The 25803-nt window shown below is 27.2% G+C and overlaps 1 protein-coding gene across 1 annotated transcript in view; it reads right to left on the bottom strand.

Annotated features, from left to right (window-relative positions):
* Positions 1-964: 964 nt before the first annotated feature.
* The window catches only part of Scr (homeobox sex combs reduced), a 63237-nt gene continuing 38398 nt past the window's right edge, over positions 965-25803 (bottom strand). Inside the window, exon 2 of the mRNA XM_021148680.4 lies at positions 965-3582. Coding sequence (XP_021004339.1) covers positions 3293-3582 — 290 coding nt within the window. The 3' untranslated portion in view covers positions 965-3292. The remainder of the gene's footprint in view (positions 3583-25803) is intronic.

The following is a 25803-nucleotide window of genomic DNA, read 5'->3' as shown; positions in this document are numbered from 1 at the left end:
AAAATGATACTCACAAAATTAACCTTACTAACTGTGAAAAGAAAAACAGAACTATACTGAAACCTTTTTAACGCAGTTTATCTCCACCGTTGTAGAGTAAAAATTCTGTTAGAATCTGAAGTGGAAAATAAAATAAAAATTGGAAAAGGGGAGAATAAAAAAAAAATGCCGAAAGTACTATGTAGAAAATGTAGTAAGGTTCAACCAAGCCCAAAATGCAAGATCAGCAAGAATATCAAGAATCAAGTCATGCAGAAGTCGCGAAGAATTTCTCTCATCCTTCGTTCAAGATGCAAAAAAAAAAAGTGCGAACTTTCGTCTCTCCCTCCGTTTTCTTAACATTTCGAATCGTTTTCACATTTTTTCCCTTTTTCATCCGTATTCTTTTTCTTCCTTACGAGAACCTTAAATATACATACACAATCTTAAGATGGATACGAAGGAATATTTATGCATCAAAGAGAATTTTCTAGACTAAATTTGATTTCTTTCTCCTTCAATTATTTATTCAATTGAAAAATAAAATATTCGTTTCGATATTTATTTTGCCATTGTTCTGAGTACGTAAAATGTAAAGACTACTGAAGTTTATTATATTGTAAACAGTTCTTATTGATATTATTAAAATCAAATTTAAAATTTCAACTGTGAAATATAGTTAATAACAGAATTTGCTTTTCAAAAATAATTGATGTTAAATTTTAAGGGTGGGAAACATTAAACATTAAAGTTTCGATGTTTAATTTGCAAAGAAAATGACCTTTTATATGCTTATAAGCATATCGTTCAAATAATACAAACATGCTTTAAAGTCAGATTGCAGTGCAGGAGATATTAAATTTATTAAAAATGCAATGAAACGAACGAAAGTTTGTGAAATATTAATATTTTTGACAGAAATTTTTGTTTTTAAAGTAAAAATTATCAATGGCTTCTAAATTTTTCAGCATTAAAATAAAAAATGTTTTAGCAGAGGACTTAAATCACTGTACGTAATTTATTTCCATGTTACAAATAAGATTAAATTTTTACCAATAACAAGAACTGAAATGACCAATTGTTCTAATACATTTTCCTAGCATAGATATTAATGCTTATTGTAATTCTTTTTTCAATGGGAGAAATGAATTATAACTGTCAAATTATTTATGGATATATCCTTACTTTAATTGCTGTAAAAAAAAAATCACATTTGTGTAATTACGTAGTTTTATACTTCAAATGGCAAAAATATAAAACAACTAAACTAATTTTCTCGTACCCTGTTAAAAACTGGTTTAAACTCTCATCAAATTGGTTCCTTTAATCATAATAATAACTAAATTTATTGAACTATTTTTTGATTGAAATTGTACTATATTTTTTTATAATCATGCGCAAGATAATAAAATATTCATGTCAATATAATATATTGTTATGAAGCAAAAAATTTACCTGTCTAATATTTTTCACAATTTAAATATCTGAAACGCTGTAAAATGGGGTAAAATGGGATTTCAGCTTTAAAAATGTATTTAGTTAATATTATAGTATATTCAGTTATATTAGTATTCAGTTAATTTTTAAATTAAAAAGTTTTCGTATAACTTATTTCTCTTAAAATACAGATGAAGCAGACTGCTTCAACATATTAAAAGAAATTTAAAAGTATATTTTTACGATTACATTGCAAAAACGCTTATCCAGTAAAGTTCCTGCAATTTTTTAAACTTTGTTTTTAAACGTTGCTGCATTTAGACTTTTTACTTTAAAAAATTTAAGAATTACATAATAAATACTGAACTTCAAGTTTTGAAGCTTTAACAAATTGGAGTACTTTGTAATTTGAAACAACAAAATTAAATACTTTAAACTAACCATGCATACATCTTATTATCTACTTCATAAACAGCATCAAAACAAGTTTTAAAAAAAGACGTATTGATTCAGTACATTAATGGAATAGGAAATTTGAATATAACTTATACATTACCATTAAGGTATATGAATTTTTAAACCAAAAAAAAAATTGCTCCTGTATTTTTTTTTTGTTAAAAAAAATCAGAATGTGTATTTAATTACAAACTTGAGTATCTGTACACTACATTAAAAACAGGAGTGCTTTAAAATAATAAATCTGAATATCTTAAAGTTAAAAATAATCTCGTTATCTGTTACAAAAATAGTATTGAAACAAGATTAAAAAATGTGATATTAACAGAAACTGAAAAGTGCATTTTGAAAATAACATTTCAAATATGCATTACCATAAGTTTCCGAATTTTTTTTAAAAAAAATGTCTCTCCATTTTGACCTGATTTTTGTTTCCTTAACAAAATTAAAATCCTTATACTTTAAAGCAATAAACTTGAATACTTAAAAAAAAAAGTCTTATTATCTGTTTCAAAAAACGCTATATTAAAAGAAATGCATTTTGAAAATAACATTCCACTTATGAATAACCATTGAAGTTAATTTTTTGTTGCTGCATTTAGACTTTAAAAATTATTGTGTCTCTTGAAAAAGAAAGTTTACGTGCAAGCGCTACTTTATGTACATCACTTTATCTTCTGGTCAGATATCCTTTGAGAGTATCTGACTTAGTAAGCAGCCAATGCTGTACAGAAAGTAGACTTTGGCATAGCTTAGAGAAGGAGACGACAGTTTTTGATCGACGTTGAGTAATGACACCATGTCGATATATTCTTTCCCCCTCTTTTCTTTTTCTTATTTCTATTTTCATTCCTTTTTTCCGTACTATGTCCGTTGCTATGGATACAGGAGAAGAAAGCTCCATCCGGAGGCTGTCTCCAATGTTTTTCAAATGTTCGATGGCTCCTCAGCTTCCGTCCCTTTTTCCATTCCATACACCTAAACATGGCTTCAAAGTGTTCGATAGTTCCTTAAATGTTCTTCAAGTGTGGAACAAATTTATACGCCAATACTTTTTCGAACAAAGAACTTTCTCATAAGTTTGTCTTTTGAAGAATACAGCATTATAGGTTACTAAATGGTTTCAGTGGAATGACATACTAAAACTTTCATGAGAGCCTGTTCATTTATTTATCACAACATTAAACTGCTCGAACATTTAGTTCAGTTTTTAGTTACAGCAGGCTGTGAACTGATGCTTAAAACTGAAAAAAATGCAAACCTAAGCATTCCAAATGTTTCGTCTTAATCTACCATGATAAATGAACATAAACGATTCTCAGTCTTGTTGGGTTCGTGCATACGAGATCTAAAGCTGTGAATGAAAATACATGACCTTTAGTGCTTTTCATAGTCTTTAACAACAACCAATCAAGATGAATTACGCTTTGGTCTCTCCATGCATATGATGTGGAATGTGATCTGGTAGTACCTGAGGTAATTGTGGAGGCATAGTTGATGCCATCTTATGTTCCTTCTTCCATTTCATTCGCCGGTTCTGGAACCAGATTTTGATCTGTCTTTCGCTCAGACATAGTGCATGGGCAATCTCAATCCGCCTTCGTCTGGTTAAATACCGGTTAAAATGAAACTCTTTCTCGAGCTCCAATGTTTGATACCGGGTGTAGGATGTTCTTTGGCGCTTTGTTTCTCCCATGGAGTTCACACCATCTGAAAAGTAGACAATAAAGCATTATTTCTTATTTTTGTAAAATATTTTATTATACATTATTACTAAATTTATGATAATTGAACTTGCTCGTCGGCAATGAAATCCAACCATACGATATTACAACCAAAATACTTGCAATTATGAGCTGTAATACAATGTCAAGACTTATACACAGTTTACCGAAATGAAACGCTATATTTTTTGATCTAATTCATCTTGTTAATTGCAATACTATATATGTTCAGTATTTTTTTTTTCTTCGTAAAATTTCCAAACACACTAAAAAATTCCTAAAACTTGCGATGCAAAATTAATAACGCTCAGTTTGTCAGTGTATTTTAGACTAATGTATCTACTTTTTCCCGATGATTTACTTGAAAGTTTATCAGGAATGATGTAAACTCTAACTTACAGTAATAATTATTTCAAATTTTACTTCAGTTTTCAAGCATATTTTTTCAATAATAAATCACAAACGATAAATGTATTGAAAATATTGTCTCCGATATAATTTTTATTTTTCATAAACTTTCTTATGAAACCTGTTAAAAAAATTATGAAATATTTTAGAACAATACTCCTATGTAAAATAAGTACTTTGTTAAAAATTTTGAAGAGTATTAAACTATATAATCATTCGAATTTACCTCAACCTTAATATAGTAAGTTTAACCATATTATTGTTATTTCTAAAAATTATTATACGATAATATGGTTAACTTAAATATATATATATTTCAATCTAACATCTAGTTGAGTTCGTAGAAAATTTGTATCATGTAATAATAATTATAAAAGCATCTTTTAATGTAATAAAATATACGTACATACTAAAAAACAGCAATTTTTAAGTAATAAATTAAGGAAATAAACCAGATGGAAAAAAAATCATTATTGAACTAGCGTTTCTTGCATATTATTCGGTTGTTCGCGAAGTAATTTTTTTTATGAAAATGAAAGACAATTTTCTGTTATTGAATAAATATTTTACTGGACCATACATTGCCCATTCTTGATCATGACTTTTTGCCATCTTTCTGTCAGTTGCATGATTCCACGTTTATAACATTTTTGTTCTCTTCTGGCAAAAAAACTGATCTAGGTGATTTTTAACCTCCTCATTTGAAGTAAAAGTTTTACCATTAAAAAAAAAAGAATTGGTAAAGACCAAAACATAATCATAGACAAGCCCTTTCTTATCCTCAGTGATGATGCTCTTCAAAAATGTCTTGACGTTTGAGGATCAAATCACAGATTTCTTTCCCTGAGAACATGTCCGTGAGAACAAACTATCATGAGCAGTCAAATTCGTTAAATTTAATCTCTCAACGACCTCACGAGTTGTTATTCACCGGTTTGTATAAATTAATGCCTTTATTGTGTCTCACCAGTTGGTGCATCTTAATTGCCATATCGAAATTTTGCAAGAGAGTTTTGACACTGGCGTACTGTCAATACATCTTCAACTTTCATATTAGGTAATTTTTGTTTTTACCGTTTTACATTTTCGACAATAAAAAAGTAAGATATGCCAGAAATGCTGCTTTTTGCTTTCCATATTTGAAAGGTCACCAACCAAAAGATAATTGCTTAGAATCCTTCGAAGTTTTCATAAGCTGAGATGATTTTTAATGATTATGTGGTTTAAGTGTGAAAGTGGTTGTGAAAAATTTAATTAAGACTTCTTTTTAAAAATACTAAAATACTTTCCGAAAAAATCAACATAACAATGAAAAATTTACATTTATGCCTAAAATTATTTCAAATCTTATGCTTATTTTGAGCTAAAATTTAATTTTATAATAACTGTCTTTTAAGAAGAGAAACTTAAAACATAAATCAAAGTCTCCTTTTAAAAGTCTTGAAAAACATTTAATGATTTAATCAATATTCTAACGATCGATTGATCTCTCTGCCAGTCCAATAAAATAAAAATTACTTCAACCAAAGAACGCAGTGATGCATCAGAAACGCTGATATTGCAGTTAAAGTCGTTAACATATATTATAATAACGAGTTTTTAATACTTCGCTTACTGAAATTCTCTTTAAAAGCGAACATGGATATTTACATAAACGACTTCTCTAATATATTATTTATTTTGCTTTCTATAGTTTAAGAATTCTATGATGGAATTGGAAAATTATTTTTGATAAGAATAACTTTGTATAGGAATCGCATGTTAGCCAGTGTCGTTATAATCATTTCACACTGTTTCATATTTAAATATTCTTGTAAAATCACTTTATCTAAGAGAAATTTTTGAAAAATAATGCAAACAAGTAGCTTTAAAAAAAATTTTTAAACGCTTATGTGGATTTTTTTAGTTCAAAAATTAAGAATTAAAATTTAAATGGGTATTTACATGGATGTTTGCATAATATAGTACATATTTACATAATAAAGCTTCTCAAATATATTATTCATTTCACTTAATTTAAAAATAACCACGAGTTTTTAATACGTTGATTGCTGAAATTATCTTTAAGAGTGAACAAAATAACACGGATACTTACATAAACGACCAAAAACGTCTCGAATATATTGTTTATTTTGCTTTTTATAATTTAAGAATTACCAGTTAGAATTTGAAAATATGTAAGGAATATTTTTTTCATCATACTTCAGATAACTTTCCTTAGAACTCGCATATTGACCAGAGTCGTGATAATCTTTTCACGCTGTTTAATAATTACGCTGTTTAAAATCGCAATATCTGAGGAAAATTTTTAACAAATAATGCAAAGAAGTAGCTTTAATTTTTTTTCCTTTATAGGCTTTTGTGAACTCTCTATTAGTACAGAAATTAAAAATTCGAATTTTAATGTGCAATTACATGGTCATACAACATAACACATGGTCATACACATTACATAACATGGATGATTACATACATGACCAAAAGCTTCTCAAATATATTATTAATTCCGCTTTCCCTCATTTGAAATTATATGCAATTTAAAAAATAGTTTTTAATACTTCGCTTATTGAAATTCTCTTTAAAAGCGAATTAGTAAAATTGCAATATCTAAAAAATAATTTTACTGGCCTTTTAAATAAAAATGTATTACGCTATTTTATATTTTTCTTTACAGCTTCAACGAGCAGATTTTGCTCCAAACCTATAAAAAACTTATAAAAAAACCCATAAAAAAATAAAATTTCAGAAATTGTTTTTAGTGTCAAAACATTTATGCTTTGTTTACATATTTTGCGTTTTGTTAAAATTTTTATAAACAATTCTGTGTAAAGAAAATGAAAACTACAAAACATTACTTTAAAATAATTGAGAGACAATATTAGACACTAATTAGTAAGTAGTTAATAATAAAATCATTTTGAATAGACAAAAGTCTGTTGCAAAAATGGTAAAAATATTTCTCTTTCAGTCTATAATATTTCTGGAGAAACTTCATAATCTTCATAACGTAGAAAATCTGAAGAAAAATTAATCGATACAGAAAATAAAATTTTAAAAAATGTCAAATGAAATGATTTCTTTTTTAATCGTGTATTACATTTGATGCTTAGCTATTTAAAAACTACTTCAAGTTTGCTTTGGATTTTAATTGTTTTTCTTTTTTTCTTTACCACTCCTTCCTCTTCTCTCTCTTTTATATTGAAAAGGTTTAGACGAATTCTGTTAACTAGATTTTTGATATACAAAACGCGAAATGAAAAAAGGGATCACCTTGGATAACTTTTGATCTAATGATCGGATCTTCGCGTTCTAGGACTTATTCTTAATGGTTCGCGGGGGTGACCTCATATATGCTAATTAATAAGTGCAGACGATATTTTAAGTTACGAAATCAGGCAAAAAAACGTACTTTCTCTGAATAAACGCAATTATTTTCAACGGATTCAGATTTTGACATCCAAAATGTAGAGGATAGTCGCAATTGGCCCATACAGTACTAATAGTTTGGTCTGGACTCGAAGAAATTGTACCCCTTAACGTCAATTATACTTTTTTGGAATATAATTTTACATGGCAAAATACAAAATGTGAGCAAAATTGGATAAATAGTTCCTGAGATATTAAATTTCAAAAAAGTCTGAAATTTAAAATTAAATTTCTCAGAACTCATCATCATAGTTGGCCAGACAGCCCAATGTGGGCCAATGCCTCCTTTCCTTTACATTAATTGCAAGAAATGCAGACTCCACCGAGTCAGCCCATCTCAACCGCGGCCTTCTCCGCTTTCTTGTTCCAGTGGGTCTAAAAGGCAGTATTTTTTTCAGAAACTATTCAACCGATTTTGCTCAAATTTCGTATTTTGCCTTGAAAAATACAAAAAAAAAGAAAAAAAAAGATTATATTTTTAAAGTGATATAAAAATTTATTATTATTATTACCGAATTATATTGTATTATTATTATATTATATTATTATTATATCATTTTATTATTATATTATATTATTATTATATTATATTACATTATATTATATTATATTATATTATATTATATTATATTATATTATATTATATTGTATTGTATTATATTATATTATTGTTATATTATATTATATTATTATTATTATATTATATTATATTATATTATTATTATATTATATTATTATTAATATTGCCTGGAAACTCAAAATTTATTAGACCATTATTAAATAAAATAATAAAAAATAATAAATATTTACTAAAAGTAATTTTTTGCATGCAATTATGTTTGGATAAAAGAATTTTATAGTTGTGTGTAAAAAAATTGCAATTCGCTTAAAGAGTTCTCGACTCGAAATGTACGCAAAAAATAAACCTTTGGAGGTCTAACCTTTGGAGCGTTCTTCTGACCAAACTATTAGAACCATATTTTCAGATTGTGGTTACCGGCTACCCCCTATATTTTGGGGGTCAGTAATCCGAATCAGTCAAACAAAGGTATATTTATTCAACGAAAGTACGTTTGAATGTCTGATTTCATAACTTAAAATATCGTCTGCACATATTAATTAGCATATATGAACTCTCCCCCTTGAGTTATTAAGAATGAATCTTAGAAAGTGAAGATCCAATCATTAGGGTCAAAAGTTATTCAGGGTGATCCATTTTTTTTTTTTTTTAGCTCTGTTTCACTTTGCTATTTTTCATTTTTCGCACATTAAAAAGGCAGAGTAGACTTACTTTTCTTGAGAATTGATTTAAAATACTACATTTAAAAAATACTACATAAAAAATTATGTCTGTTTACTAATTGCTTATAACAATTTTTATAAAGAATATATTTAAATAATTATTACGTATCTTCTGAATAGAGCACAATAAAACCAGCAAAATGAAGTAAAGTTAGAATTAAGAGAAATTCCATGAATGTGAAAATGCAGAAAATGGAAAGAAATAAAATAATAATTGGAACTAAAAGGAAGGAAAATGAACTAAAAAAAAAAAGAAATTAAACGTAAATAATTTCAAAAAATATTCAAATTAAGAAAATTTTAATTCAATTTTTGAAAACTGATTACATAAATGTAAATATTACGCTTTAATGTGTTGAAATTATGAGTTTTAATTATTTTACTTTATTTTATTTATTTATTTTGCTGTGATGTTCTTTTAATCTTTTACATGACAGATTTATCTCTTCTTCGTCTTTTTAAAAAATATGATTTGTTCCAAAAATCTAATATTGATGTTCAAATAGTTATTTTCTTTATTTCTTCTTTTGCTGATTCTCTATAGATTTTTTTTAACCTTCTTTGGCAATTGCAATTGAATTATAACGTTTCACTAATATCCTATATTAAATTTATAAATTTAAGCTTGTTTTTTTCACATTACATTTTTTTTACTATCTTTTGTATTTCTTAACATTATTCAATAATGTACCAGTACTATACTTTTATCTTTAGAGTTTGATTTAATGTCTGATGAATGGGGAAAAAATACCAAAACAATTTATGAAATTGATCGATAGAATAAAATAGGTACCAGACATGGAAGAAACTTACTAAGAACTGGTCGAAGAGGGAAATAAATAATATTTATGAAATCTCAGAATGAAAAGAAAAGGACATTACAAATTCTAAGAATATTTTTTTGCTTTTTGTAACTACAGAATAGTTTGAAATATGTTTCGTTCTTTTTCTCGAAGAATTTTTTTGAGGTTGTTACAGAAACCATTCTTAAGATTCTATCTTTGAACAACACTTTCTTTTTCCAAATGGTATTGAATTTCGTTTTAGCAACTGAAATTTTAAAATGTCATTGGAATTGGATGACTAAGTTGAATTTGTTTTTCTACCATCTGTGCAGGCATTTAATGTGCTATTCTTAAATATCGCTTATATGCTTATAAAAAATTCACTAAGAAATATATTTGTACATTACAAATATAAATTATTTTTCTACATTGAATCTCTTTGAACTAAATGTAAAATACAGTTATTAAGCATTTAAAATAAAAATAGAAAATTAGAATAAGGAATAAAAATTGTTAACCAATTTGTGTCTAGTGTCCTCATTAAACAGTTACGAAAAGAAAAAAAAATGGTAGCACAAGTGGTTCATTTTTGTAATTTATTTTGTGGAAACGTTTTGTCTACCACAATATATTATTGATATAAACATTTATATTTGAAGTCAAAGCATGGGCTTTTTTAAAGCCAATATATATAAAATTTTTATCAACAAATTGATCATAAAAAGAGCATTGCAATGTACTAAGAAAAAAAGTTTTTTAAAAAATACCGGAATATTGTAAAATCTACCAGCTTATGGACTTCTATCTAATATGTAATGCATTGCCTTGAATAACTGATGTAAAATTTGCAATGAGTTGAAAAATAATATTTAAACCTAACACTTTTCACTAGAAATGAATTTTTTTTTCCAAGTTATTTATTTTCTACATGGTTCAGGGGATAGAGTGTTCGCCTTTCAATGAGGTGAACCGGGTTCGAATTCCAGAGATGGCTGGTCGATACGAATCTGCGTCCAGCTTGCACTGACTGCAATGCTGACTTGAAATATCCTCAATGGTAGACGAATCATGGATTAGAAACCTTTCACCGCCAGGCTTACCATGGGAGGTTCTCGTGGTCTCCCTCTCCATGTAACGCAAATGCGGGATGGTTCAATGAAAAATCTCTCCATGAAGGGAAATTTCTGTTAATGCTTGATCCAGGAGTTTCTTTGTCCTCTGGATTGGGTTAAAAATTACAAAGCTACGGAGTTGAACATTAGTAGTCGCTAACCCAAAAATTAAGTCAGCTGTTCAACAATGGTTATAAAATAAAAGTATAAAATGAAAAACTACAATAGAGATAAATATTTTTGAAATATACTTTTGTTGAATTAGTTATTTTTTATTTATTGTATGCCTTGTTGTATTATTAGTTATTGTACTGTATTATTAGTTATTGTATGCCTTGTGTAAATAGGTTTAAAAAGGGTCTCATTATTTGTCCTGATTAAATAATAGTTCAATCTTTTGATTATATTTCTACTCTGAAAATTAGTGTTCATTAATTTTTATTCCTTTCTGTGGATATCAGGTGATGTGTATTCAATTTAGTTCATGAACTAGAATGGAAACAATTTGGTTTCCTGCGTCTAGCAAGCATTATAGAACTTAAAAGAGATTCTGATCACGTAAATTTATAACAAATATAGATTTTATTTTATGCAATATCATAATGACTATGAAATGGTATTTTTTGTGGTTCAAAAAATTATTGAAAAAGTAAATTGTTATTTAATAGAGCAGCATCCTGTTTGTTCAATCCAAGATTACAAGTTTTAGAAATTTATAACAATATTAAGAAATTAAATATTTTGACACTACAATCTAAGAAAATTTAGTTCAACATTGAACCTTAATAACAGGTTTCGTGAAAGCTAATATGAGAGTGATAAAATTTCTCTATTATTTTATAGTTTAAATTATTACTGAAAAATTATTGAAAAAGGAAAGTGTATTTAATAGAGCATTCTATCTGTACTATCCAAAATTAAAAATTTTGAAAATTTACAACAATATCAAGAAATTAAACATTTCGAAAATACAATTTTAAAAAATTTGGCTCAGCATTGGACCCTAGTAACAGATATCTTGAAGAATCTAAAATCTCTCAGTTGTTTTACAATTTAATAAATTATAGAAAAATTATTGAAAAAGTAAATTGTTATTAAATAAAGAAGTTCATCTGTACAATGGAAAATAACAGGTCTTAAAAATGTATGACACTATTCAGAAATGAAATATAATGATAATACAATCTTAAAACGTTCGGTTCAACATTGACTCTTAATAACAAGTATCTTGAATGCCATAAAATCGCTCTATGTTACAGTTTAACTTATAAAAAGTTAATAATTATAATTTATGTGTGATTGATGACTGAGATTTATTATGCCTATTAACTCGTCTTATTATTAAAGTATTATAACGTAAAATTAAAAGATTTAAAACAACGAAACAATTATGTCATGAAACAATATTAATCTGTTTCAAAAGTGCTTCAAAACTATATACAAATCTCGGAATAAATTATGAAAATTACCACACCTATTAGGCCTCTGGATATGATGCGATTGATATGTTGTTCCTTTTTATTTATCTTTTATGTAAACTTTGTAATAATTTTGTTGAATCGGAATATAAACCTTGAATCCCAAAAGAAGTCAAGGTTGTTATTGGTTGTAAACACGAAAAGAATAAAAATGAAAAGCGTTGCGAATTGGGCGATATTTAAGAGGAAGGAAAAATGCGTCAAATTCACTCACCCAGAACTATTAATAATGATACATTGATTGACAACTGTTTTTAAAAGGAAAAAATATTGATTATTATTAAAATAAATATATATATATTTTTAACCTATTATAATCATTGAAGAGGTTATCATTAATAATTTTGAAGCATATAATTTTCATAAATTATTTAGATTTCATAAAATATTCCCTCCGTTGAAGAAATTTTTTTTTCTTAAGATAGAATTGTGAAATTATAAATGGAAAACATTTAAACATTTATTTGCGTAACAAAGGTTATAATCGTTTAATTAATTAAATTTTCCAAGTAGGTGGGGGTACATAAAAACTATTGAAAAACACGAATTTCAAATTCAATTTACGAATTCTCTTACTGAGTACTTTTCAGATGTAGGATAAGATAATAAAAAGTAAGAAAAATCAGAAAAAAAATTGTACACTGGCTCTACCTATCGGACATCTATTGATTAATTTATTATTCAGATTTGCTTGTATATATATATTTTCTTAAATACCGTTTTGAATTATTTTTAGTCTTTTTTTTTTAAAATCATTTTGAGTGGAAAGTTATTGTCACTAGCATCTCATATATATTAAAATTATTAGAGATATTTAGAGCAAGTAATCAAATTTTTTTTTTATCGCAAAAATTGAAGCAGAAAAGAAAAGAAAAAAAATATATGGATCACCTTTTAAATCTAATATGGATATAGCCCATAATACGTTTATTGTAATAAATTAACTTACCTTTCCCTTTTTATCAACGGACTTAAATTCTCAAAATATTCATAAAAGAGTAACCGCAATTTTAAAAATATGGTCTTTTTTCTGGGATTAGTTTCAGGATATTTCAAAAAACCATAAATGATATATTTTTAAATAGTATTAACATTTTTAACAATATATTTGCAGTTAATTCGGAAAATTTAAAGCTCTTTACACACAGTTTTGATACTTAAGATTTAAGACAAAAAAATTATTTTTATTAAATATTATGCATTGTTATAGCTTATTTAATTTTATTTTTAATTTTAATTTTATTTTTTATTTATGTTTAAATTTTATTTTCAACTATAAGATATAAAATTATCACGTTTTTTAAAAGAACAAAATCTTATTTACAAAAATACAAAAAGATAGTGATCTTAAACATTTGATTTTCATTTCAACGTATTTTACTAAACTTCTGTAATTTAGCACGCAAATAGTTTTTAAAGGAGGCTGTAAAAACTAAACTACTTGCCGAATTAATTAAGATATAAATTTATTAAATATCTGCAAAAAGCAAAAAAAAACTTGCTAGCTGCAAGGTACAGCACAAGATTTAAGAAATAAACTGTAAAAAAAGCACTAAATAATTTCTATTTTTAATCAATTAAATGAAAATACCAACTAGAACTTTAAAAAAAACTGGGTAAATAAACGAGGAATTTTATTTAAAGATTTAGATTACTTATCTCACATAATATAAAATCACATATATAAAATGTGTTAACCAGAATCTAAAATCACATATATAAAATGTGTTAACCAGAAAGCGAGTTAACTTAGATTCGATGTAAATTTTAATGTAATATAAAGCACAAAATTTACTTATAGGAAATCTTTCGTTAAATGTTGTTACTTCTTAAATATTCTAGTAAAATTTCATCCTGCGGACTTTAGATTAACTTAAAATTTGATTGAAATGACAGTTTCATTTCCTAAATTTAATTTTTGTCAGACATGATATATGTGCTTTAAAGTGGCCAGATGTAGTCAATTTCTTACAAGGCTTATAAAATAAAATAAAATTCCAGATTTTATAGTTAATTTTATAGTTAAAAGATGAAAATTAAAAACTGGAAAAGAAACAAAAACGGTATACTGGCATCTAACTTACAGCAATTACTTTGCAATAGCTAAAATCGTGTTTATTGTAAGTTTAAACTGTCGCAAATATGTTTTAGAATTTGGATAAATGAAGTATATATATATATATATATATATATATATATATATATATATATATATATATATATATATATATATATATATATATATATATATATATATATATATATATATATATATTATATATATATATATATATATATATTATATATATATATATATATATATATATATATATATATATATATATATATATATATATATATATATATATATATATATATATATATATATATATATATATATATATATATATATATATATATATTATATATATATATATATATATATATATATATATACACATACATATATATATATATATATATATATATATATATATATATATATATATATTATATATATATATATATATATATATATATATATATATATATATATATATATATATATATATATATATATATATATATATATATATATATATATATATATATATATATATATATATATATATATATATATATATATATATATATATATATATATATACAGTCCCTGGCCAAATTATTAGTCGCACTACCATAAAATTCTATGTAAAATGTTAATTATCAGGTGATACTATACAGCTTTATTATTTTTACGCGGCCTGAAACCGGTTTGATTTTGTTTACTTTCGTGCATCAATTGATTAACATTGTTATGCATTACGTTAAAAATAAAAATGCAAATATATTAAAAAAAATACAAGTATATAAAAAAATTTCGAGAATTAAAACCCATAACATGTATGTTTAAATATAAAAGTATTGCACACAACCTCGTACAAAACATGTAATTATTGAAAAACTACAGTGCGTCTAATAATTTGATCTAATTATTATAATATATTAATATAATACCTGATATAATAAATATTCTATATTTATATAGTATATAGTCTAATTTATCCTATCCTCAAATTTATATTACATATCGTCTAGTTCAACCAATTGATACACGGACGTAAACAAGTGCAAGCCGGTTTCAGTCACGTAAAAACAATAAAGCTAAATAGTATAACCTGATTTTACATAGAATCATATAAGGAGTCTAATATATTGGCCAGGGACTATATATATATATATATATATAGTAATATATAAAAATATATACAGTGCTCTAAAATATAAAATTACACTGTTTTATCTCATAAGAAAATAAATAAAATAAAAAGTACGTTATAACGAATTATAGCAATTATAATAATAAATTATAACAATTACTTTGCAATAGCTAAAATCATGTTTATTGTATGTAAGTTTAAACTGCAAGAAACATGTTTTAGAATTTAGATAAATGAAAAAAGAAACTAAATTGAAAATAATTTATTTTTCTAATAAAAAATATTTCTTTAAATAACTTCAAATCGCAAATAAATATAATAAAGTTAAAAATTCGTAAGATATTCGTTTAAGAGGTCATTTTAAGTTACTTAAATCTAATTTAAGTACTATGTTTATACCTAAATATTGAAATTACATTTGTTAATAAGACTAAATAATATTCAGCTTACTGGTTTTTATATGATTTATTTGTTGTTATGTAATTTTTAAAGCTATTAATAGTCATACAAAGGACCTTACCTTTTAAAAAAAAATATCGCTTTCTATAAGAAAAAGCGCAGAACATTACAAAACGAGTCTCAGAACTGAACTGAATCATATATATATATTTTTTTTTATCCAAATCCATTTCCTCCTAAATTACTTTTAACTGACGAATCAGGTAAAGCTTTTTCTTTTTATTCTCAATAAAAAAAGAAATAATAAAAACAACAAAAAAGCTGTCCCTTTCAAAATTCGTCGTATCCCTATTGTTTGTTTTATGAGTTCTTTTACAACATTAAGTATAACAAATAATACAGAAAAGAAAAAATAATAATAATAACGTCAGTGGAGCTTGATTTTTTTTTCACTCATAAGCTTTGTTGTTTGGGAAAAAAATAGCAAATGAGATCTAAAGTATTAAACAAAATAGAAAGTTCTAAATTACAAATTTCGATTATTGAATAAGAACAATGACACTGCTTTCGATAAATTCTTTTAACTTTTCTTCTAACTTTTAGACCTAAACACGCCTAACAAAACAAACAAGAAAAGTTTGTGATAAGGGATTTAATTTAGAGAATTTTAGGGAAATCTCGATAAGTTTCGAATAGCAAAAGAAACAGGAACAAATTGAATTTGTAACTGTGACATAACATGTGTTTACATAATCGCGCGCTGAAAAATACGACTGCTATTTTCACTGCTCCTGATTATTGTGGCGTACTGGCGAGCACTGAAACAGTTACTTGGTGCTTAAAAATTTATTGGTTGCTTGAATCATGATCTTAAACGAATGCTTGATCTTAAATGTTTTGTGATATTACAAGAAAAACAATAATATTTTTTAAAAAAAGGTTGCAAAAGAAAATGCTTATTTTTTCAGCTGCAATAAGGAGATGCTTTTATGATTTTTTTTATATAAATTAATTATATAACCAAGAAATGCAGTATAATCATAAATTATATTAATTAAAAAAAGGATTGAAATAAATGTTTATGCATGGTGAAACTAAAAACAAGAAAGATGAAATGTTTTTAAACAACTTACAAAAGTAAATAATATTTCTTGCAGGTCAATTTATAACTATTTGTTGACAACAAAAACCTCAATATAAATCGTTGAAGGAAATTCTCTAATCCTGAACCCCAAAATAAAAATTCTCTAAAAGAGATATAGTTTATTGAAAGGTGGTAAAAAAAAGGCAGTTTAAAAAATATTTGTTCAAAAAGAGGTCTATTCTATCTTTTAGAATTCCATTTCTATCAGGGTGGTAAACCCAAGCGCCAACGATTTGATGGTGTTTGGTTATTTTTCGTCGAACAACCCTTTTCAAAAGCGCTGAAATTAACACATTACGCTGAAAACCGCGAAAGTGCTGTGCCTCCCTCGAATCGCTGGTGAATTGTTCTTCCTTTCGAGAATTTGATCGATGAGAGAGGAGAAGAGAACGTTTCCACTCACTTCATTAGAAGAGGAACGTTCTATTCCTTTTGGCTACGTGTAAAGCACTCAGTTACCCACATTCGAAACAAGGGATTCTCTCCTCAGTTCTTATTCGAACACTCTATCGACTTTTAGAGCATAGAATTCGAACCAATTGGTTGTTACTTTCTTCCTACTCATTTGTCAGAAAATGAAGTGGATGATACATTTTTTTAACATATTAACTAGTGGCCTCATAGTGTCTCATAAATAGGAATACAAACTAAGTGATTAAAGGCCTACTATCACGTCCTCAGGATGAATTAAAGGCTTACTATCATCATAACTTGAAGTGTAAACTAAATGGGTAAAACATTGAATTAGAGGTCTACTATCCCATCCTCAGGGTGAATAATCTAATGGTCTTAGATAGAAGTATAAATTAAATGGTTAAAACGTTGAATTAGAGACATACTATCCCATCCTCAGGGTGTCTTATAAATAGAAGCACAAACTAAATAGTTAAAACATTGAACTAGGGGTCAACTATACCCTCCTCATTGTGTTTTATTATTTGAAGTACAAATAAATGGTTAGAAAATTATATTAGAAGCCTTCTATCCAGGCCCGTAGCCAAGGGGGGGACCGTCGGGACAAATCCCCCAACGAAATTCTGGGATTCAAACTTTTTAGTCTTTCTTTGAGTCTCTCAGTAAAAAAGAAAAACAAAAACTGTCGAATCAAACTTTTTCCCAGTACACCACCTTCGCTAGTGCATCATCTTCACTTGACCTTGTGGCTCATCTTTCCTTCGGCCATTACATTTATTGCTTGTTATCAATATTGGCTACGTTGCCAATCACCACAGCAACTGCAGAAAGAACTTTTTCTACTCTTAAACGCGCAAAAACAGCAACAAGAAATGCTACTAAAGAAGAAACGCTAACAGGGCTAACTTTATTAAGCATATTTCGGGATATTCTGGTTTGTCCTAAAAAGTAATTGAAAAATTTTCTTCAAATCCCCGTCTCATGTCTTGTTAAAATTTGCTTACAAATTGATTATAATTATTATGTAATATTAATTGAAAAATAATTATTATGTAATATTTTTTAATTACTAGTTTAACTTTTGCAAACAACAGAATAAACAATATTTGTTACAATGTTTTTTCCTTACTTTGCATGTCTGAAACTGTCCTTATTTCTTACCATATTCCCCCCGGAAAAAATATCCTGGCTACGGCCTTGCTTCTATCCCATCCTCAGGGAGTCTCATAAATAGAAGTACAAACTAAATGGTTAAAACGGTGAATTAGAGATCTACTATCCCTTCCTCAAGTTGTTTTATGAATTGAAGTACAAACTAAATGGTTAAAGCATTGAATTAAAGACTTACTATCCCATCCTCTGTGTATCTTAAAAATAGAGATACAAACTAAATGGTTAAAATGTTGAATTAGAGGCCTACTATCCCGTCCTCAGAATGTCTCATAAATTGAAATCCTTCAAAACATTGAATTAGAGGCCCATCTTCAGGATGTCTTATAAATGAAAGTACTAGGCTTAAACATGAAGAAACTAGCATGTTTCGCTTTACAGTAAAGCTTACTGAGCGAAAAGGAATTCCTCTAAAGGGCTTCTTCTCATTAAATCAAAAGCACAGTTTTAACGAATTTTCATTTACTGTTAATTAGAGTCATTGGTATCTATGAGTATCTGAATATGTTATTACATCCCAGGAAGGGATTGATCGTCCATACAAAATTACTATTCATTTACGAACGGTATTTTGTCTTTAAAGATAAGCAATTATTTTGTAGGATTTTCTTTTTATTTACATAAATAAGCTTTGTTTTTTATTTTTAAAAACTAAGTTTTGAAATGGCCTTTCGTTGCCCTCCTCCTATAAATCAATCTTTGAATTAATCCAAGTTAGATATAACACAAAATTTCCTATGTTAAATAGCATGTATACTTATATACATAATAAACATATATGTATATAAGGCCACATGATAAAAATAACGTATAACTTATATGAGACCGTAATAAAAAGCCGTAAACTTAATTTGTCTTAGCATGGAAATTAATAATTAAATTTATTGAAGTTCAGATTTTTAACATAAAAAATATTACTTAAAATAACGCGATCCATCGTGTATTTTTGCTTAAATTACTGAAAAGAGCCCCTTGTAGTTAATACCCTTATGTTCAGTTGCATGTTTCATTATGTTCTACTGCCCTATAAGATTTCTAACTTTATATATTAGACGCACTGTTCTCTCAAATTTCAATATGAATACATACATTCATGTGCTAATCAATCTTATTTCGTATTCATTTGTCAATCGTTGTTAAATTGTTTTCATTATTAAATTAAAAGTATTTGAACACATCTCTAAAAGTGATTGTCTAAATCCAAATCGTCAAACAAATTCAATTCGGAGAAGGTTGCTGTCATTGTTGGGGACCATTATTTTGTAGTTGTCTGATATGATGACACTTTATGAAGTTTCAAAAATGTCATCTTAGCGGTGACTAATTCACGCTCAACAAGTTTCCTATACAAAATGTACGTAATTTTCTTCTAATTTTTCAATACAGTCAAATTATGGATATGAGTGAGATTTTAATTGTGTTTTTAATTTTACTGATAATATTTGAAACTGTGTTTAATCAGCGTTATTTAGTCATATTAATAACGTTTTTTCATTTTCTTATAGCAGAATTTGTGAACGTTTTACATACCGATTGCTAGTCACCTCCCATGAATCATCTTAAGTTGCAAATGAATGGGATAGTGACACAAATATAGAAACATTAACCTAGAAACTTTTTCCAAGTTGTCTGATCATATCTTTTATCTGATTTATTAAAATCATATGAAGAATAATTATATCTAAATTAGTTCATCATATCAATTCATTCTTTTTGAACGGTATAATAGTGCTCTCGTTCCAGAGTAGCAGAGGTTCCTATTAAACATTTTAATGAGTTGTATTAAGTATTAAGAAAATCTTTATTAAGAATTAAAATAGTTATCTTCTTATTTGTAGAAAACCTTTGGCCTAATGAAAGCGAAACCTATATGTGTAAGTATGCATAGTATGGGAGGTAGCAATTGCATTAACGTGTACTAAACAAAGAACTATTAAACAAAGAACTATGTACTATTTAAAGCCAAAAATATCAATTTGAAGTTAAAACCAACCTATTTGAAGCCAAAAACAAGTGGTTCAACGATAGTAATCTTTCTTTAGGTATTCTTGAGTAATCACATTGAACAATTCGGAAATTACATCAAAAAAATATTTTATGAAAATAATTTCCATGAGTTCATTACTTTTCATTCGTTTCACATATTATTATAATATTATTTACTGTGGCTAATAATTCTCAAATCAAACAATAAGGTGATGAGACTTTAGAACTTGGAACTGGCAGTTGGTAAATCACTAAATAGTCGTTTTTTGGAACCAAATTGACAAAAAAGAAATGATTCAATGGTAGGCTTACCTTTTACGTAGATTGAAATGCATGACTTGAATCATTAGGACTTACCTTTTATTCTTTGACACAAGTGGGACGTGACACAGGGTAGACTGTAATTGCGAAAATACTTACTTGAATAATTCTCGCTCAAAAGCCTTAGCCAACAAGTTATTAAAATCTAACATTGTTTGAATTGTGCTAAAGTTAGACATGAGTCAGCAAACCTTTAGATTGAAAATGCTTTTAGTTTTATTCACATCATTATGAACAAACAAAATTTTCTCATATGATATACCAGTTACGAAATTTGCCTTCAGCTGTTGTTTCAGAAGAACAAATAAAAAATGGTAACATCTGTCTATTATTTAAGCAAGTCTGATTTTAGTATAGATATTGAAAATCAATACTAGATAACTGTAAATTATGTGCACTTTATTTATAAAGCGTCAAATTTATTATTATTCATGCATTTTAATTTATGTAATTAAAATAGCTTCAGATATCTTTTTACCGTGGGCTCGGACTGAAATGTGTATTTAAAGATAAAATTAAATTGAGTTGACGAAAATTTTAACTTAAAAATAAAGGTATAAAACTGATAAGCAGAGAGCTTATTTATGCTTATCAGTTTCGTCATACCTCTTTCTCCCGCTTGTCTTTGGCCTTTTTAAAGCGTCAAATTTTTAGCCTACCTGGGGGAACTGATTTATCAGGATCGCCATTTTGGACATCGGTTTTATGTTCCTCCTCTCCCCTGCAATCTTTCCTATTGAAAATTAAAATGTTTAGCTGCTCACAAATGAAAGATTTTATGAAATATAACAAAATGCAATATCAATTAATTTTAATCACTTTGTGTTCAGTAAAAAGATCAGATTTGGTACAAATGTGTTATGGGACAATTTTAAAATGCTGCCTTTCAGTTACTTAAAGAAAGATAATTTTCTGACGTTAAAATAAATAATTTTTCCTAAGTTTTTTTTTACGTAAAAAAAGCTTTTTAATTGCATCTGTTTTTAAAAGCAGCATTATCAAATTCTTGAAATTATTTTAAATTTTTCCTGGACTATCATGTCCTTTTTTTAATTAAACATAATTAAGGATTCGGGGCAAAAACTGCTCATCCCTTTACTATTTCAATTTTTTTAAAGCTGTTTACAAATGAAAGATTTTATGTATTACAAAGAGTTAAAAATGCAGTAAATATTATCAATTAATTTTAATCAGTGACATAATTCGTGTTGCGTAAAAAGCTCAAAGATCAGATTTGGTGAAAATGTGTTATAAAGTAGTTATATAACTTTTAAAATGTAGTTTTTGAACTACTTAATGAAAGAAAATTTTCTAAAGTTAAAATCAATGATTTCCTCACTTTTTATTATGTAAAAAAGTTTATAATTGCGTTTGTTTTTAAAAGCAGCTATTCGAAACTTTTTGAAATCTTTCCTGAAACATCATGCCTGCTTTTTGACCTAAATTAGCTATTCTGGACAAAAACAACTCATTCGCCTATATTTTCTACTCTTTTCCTCGCATTTTTTGGCTGATATCCCTCATTTTTCGGACATCGGTTTTATGCTAGATTATCCCCAAAAGATTATCCTGCAAGGGTTAAATATCCTACTGAAAATTAAAACGAGTGAGCATAATTAGTCGCTCAAAAATGAAATAAGATGTAAGAAAATAAAGGGCATTGAATAATATCAATTAATTTCAATCAATGTTAGAGTTCTTATTGTGTGAAAAGCTCAAAGATCAGATTTTGTTATTTATAGTGCCTGTATACTTTTTAAAATTTGTATTCAATAAGAAAGCTCAAAGGCCAGATTTGGTACAAATGTGTTATAAAGCAGCTATATAACTTTTAAGATGCAGTGTTTGAACTAGTAAAGATATTTTTCTAAAGTTAAAATAAATTATTTTTCTCTGCTTTTTTTTTATTTTTTATTTATTCCTTTTTATTTTTTTTTGAGTGTGTAAAAAAGTTTATAATTGCTTCTGTTTCTAACAGCAGCATTACTGATTTAACAAAAATAATTGAAACTTCTTCCTTGAGTGTCATGTCAGATTTTGTTTGAACTTCTTAAGCAATTCGGAACAAAGAAAGTTCATTTTCAGTTCTTTTACCCACATTTTTCAATTGATGTCCCACCTATTAGACATCGATTTTGTGTTAGGCTTGAGAGTATCCCAAATCTTCTACAAGGATTAGAGGAATAAGTTATTGAAAATTAAAACTTATCTGGAAATATTTTGCAGCTCAAAAATAAAAGATCCTATGCGAAATTAAAATGTAGTGAATAGCATCAATTGATTTTAATCAGTGTTAAAATTCTTGTTCAGTAAAAAGCTCGAAGATCAGATGCAGGGTTTATTGTTTCGGTATAATATAATTTTTCTTATGTTAAAATCAATAGTTTTTATTTTATTTTAAAGTAAACAAATTCAGCGATTCATTTTATAAAAAAAAGTCATAATTTAAGTGTATAATTTCAAAGCAGCATTATCCATTTTTTGAAACCTTATAAAACTTTTCTTCAAGTGTCATGCCTATTATTTATCCTCATTCAGCTATCTTGATCAAAATCATCTCTTTTTTTCCTGCAAGATGCATAAAAAATAATAACAAATACTTTATTTTTGATGCATGTATGGTTATATTTGAAAAAAAAGAAGCTAATATTATTTGAAACACTTTCATTTTTAAATTGCAGTTCGACCTCAAGAAATGTATTGTTTGTTTTTTATCCATATTGACAAATCGAAATTGGATCCTTTCAAAACCAGCCTATTACAAGCAAAATTATGAATAAAGAAGAAAAATATTATGGATCTAAAAACTAAACTATTTTCCAAGATTAACGAAAAATCACCAATCTATAGTCTATTTAAAAAAATTATTGAACTATGACACTGCCTATATTTTTTTTCCTCCATGTTTGTCGATTACTTTAAATTTAGTTATAATGGTTTGTACTTTTCTTAAAACCGCACAGAAAAATAAAAACTACATTATGCATGCTTATCTGTAATCTCCAATTATGCACTTCGGCTTTTTAAAACGTTATGTACTCATTTCATGAAGATCAGGAATGTTTAGTTAGAGCTATCTAATATTTTAGATTGTTCTGCTCATACATATCGCAACAAATCTACGTAACCTCAATATTGCGCCAAGTTGAACCATATTATAGCACGTCTTGAGCTTGATTATACAAAACTATGCTTCAATTTGAACTAAGACATGCTTGAAATTTAACACCTTATTAAAGTTGCAGAAAATTTAAATGCTATTATGATTAAGGTACCTATACTATCATAACGTTGAATTAATTTATCTGAGAGTCTAAGGAAAAATCACAAAATATTAAGCCACAAGTGAATTAATATAATACATATTACTTTAAAATATATTGTCTCCTGGCTAGAATATTTTTTGAATAATCATAAGAAAAGGCACACAAATTTTAAAGAGTTTTTAATTAAAAAAACTGATGGCGTGGCTGTTATACTTTGCAGATTTTATATCCGTCGTTGAACAGCTGACCTAATTTTGAGTTTACGATTACTAATCTGTAATGAATCGGTAGTTTTGTAATTTTGAACTAATCTAGAAGACTAGGAAACTCCTGGATCAGTACCCCTAGAGGTATTGATTTATTATGGAGGACTTTGCAACTCGACAGATTTAACTTGCCTCAGTCACCATTTATTACATTTTCGGCCGGTGGAGATCGAACCCACGAACTCTTGGACATGGGCCCAGTGTCCTACCATCCAGGATATCCCGGCCCCTGGCTGTTGTACTAGCTGATTTCCTCCACGTTCCATCATGACTTAAAGTAAAATAATAATAGATTCTATCTCTTAAATATGAAATCTCGCCCAAGTGCCATATTGACTCATGCGTCATACAGGTCTTTTTTAGCAATTTAAAGCCCAAGATATGCCTGTTTCCCCACCCACTTCAATTTCAAGTCACGCTCTCAAATTACTAGATAATCACAGATTCTCCGATCATTTCATCACTAATACATAGACAGCACTGTGAGAAGATATATCCGAACTTAAAGTCAATCAAAAGAAACAAACTTTGAATGTAAATCGTTTTTGAAGTCGAATTTTGTAAGAAACTAAGAAATACAGTCCAGAACTACTGTCGTACAGCAATATATTTTACTATCTGACAACTGAAGTGTGACTTCAAATGAAAACGCGTGACTGCCTTTAGATGTGTCTCTACAACAACTTATAATCACACTTGTGGCTGGTTTCCTTTGAAAACCACGAATGCTGTGAAGCAGATCACCAAGCTGGCACCATTAGACCACATTAAGATGGAAATTAATATGTAACCTTTGGGAACCAATCAAAATTCTGTATATGCATGATTTCAAAGACAAACATGTCTTGCAGAAAATGAGTTTTTAAGTGACAAAGAACAATGGGGATTAAGACATATTAACATAGCCATACAATTAGAAGCCAAAGGTGTTTTCTGGAAACTATCTTCGCACGAAGACCGTTTAAGTTAATAAATATTTACACGATAATGATTCGAAGCTAAGTTTAATGATTTATATCAGTTATGAGGGAAAATAAAAGTTTTTAAGTGTTCAATTTACCATATCAATGCGTTTTTCTGTAACCCAAAATATAAAATGCTATTGAGTTACAAAAATAAATGCGGTAAAAAGAGCTGTCGAGGAATTTTATAAGAACAATTTTTGTGCAAATCTAAACTACAAACAAGGCTTTTTCAATGGTTTAGGCGACTCCAGATTTTGGGGGAAATCATGACTTAAATGTGACTTGCTTAATATGTGTCTGAATCTAAGCACTCAAATATCTAAGCACTCATATTTGAAATTTATGCACAGCCTTCTACAGTCAAATTTTCTAATTACATTAACACACTGAGGATAAAACTACCAGTATATTCTAAAATTTACCGTGTCTTTGACTCTATGGGAACACCAAAAAACACGGTAATTTTTACAGAAGCACTTTGACTTTGGTATTCACTTTAAGTAAAATTAACAATAAAATATGATTTTATTACCATGATGTTTGG

This window comes from Parasteatoda tepidariorum, chromosome 12, assembly GCF_982258835.1.
Source record: "Parasteatoda tepidariorum strain Cologne lab strain chromosome 12, Ptep-v5.0, whole genome shotgun sequence".
Taxonomy (NCBI): Eukaryota; Metazoa; Arthropoda; class Arachnida; order Araneae; family Theridiidae; genus Parasteatoda; species Parasteatoda tepidariorum.
This window is presented reverse-complemented; position numbering and strand designations above follow the sequence as displayed.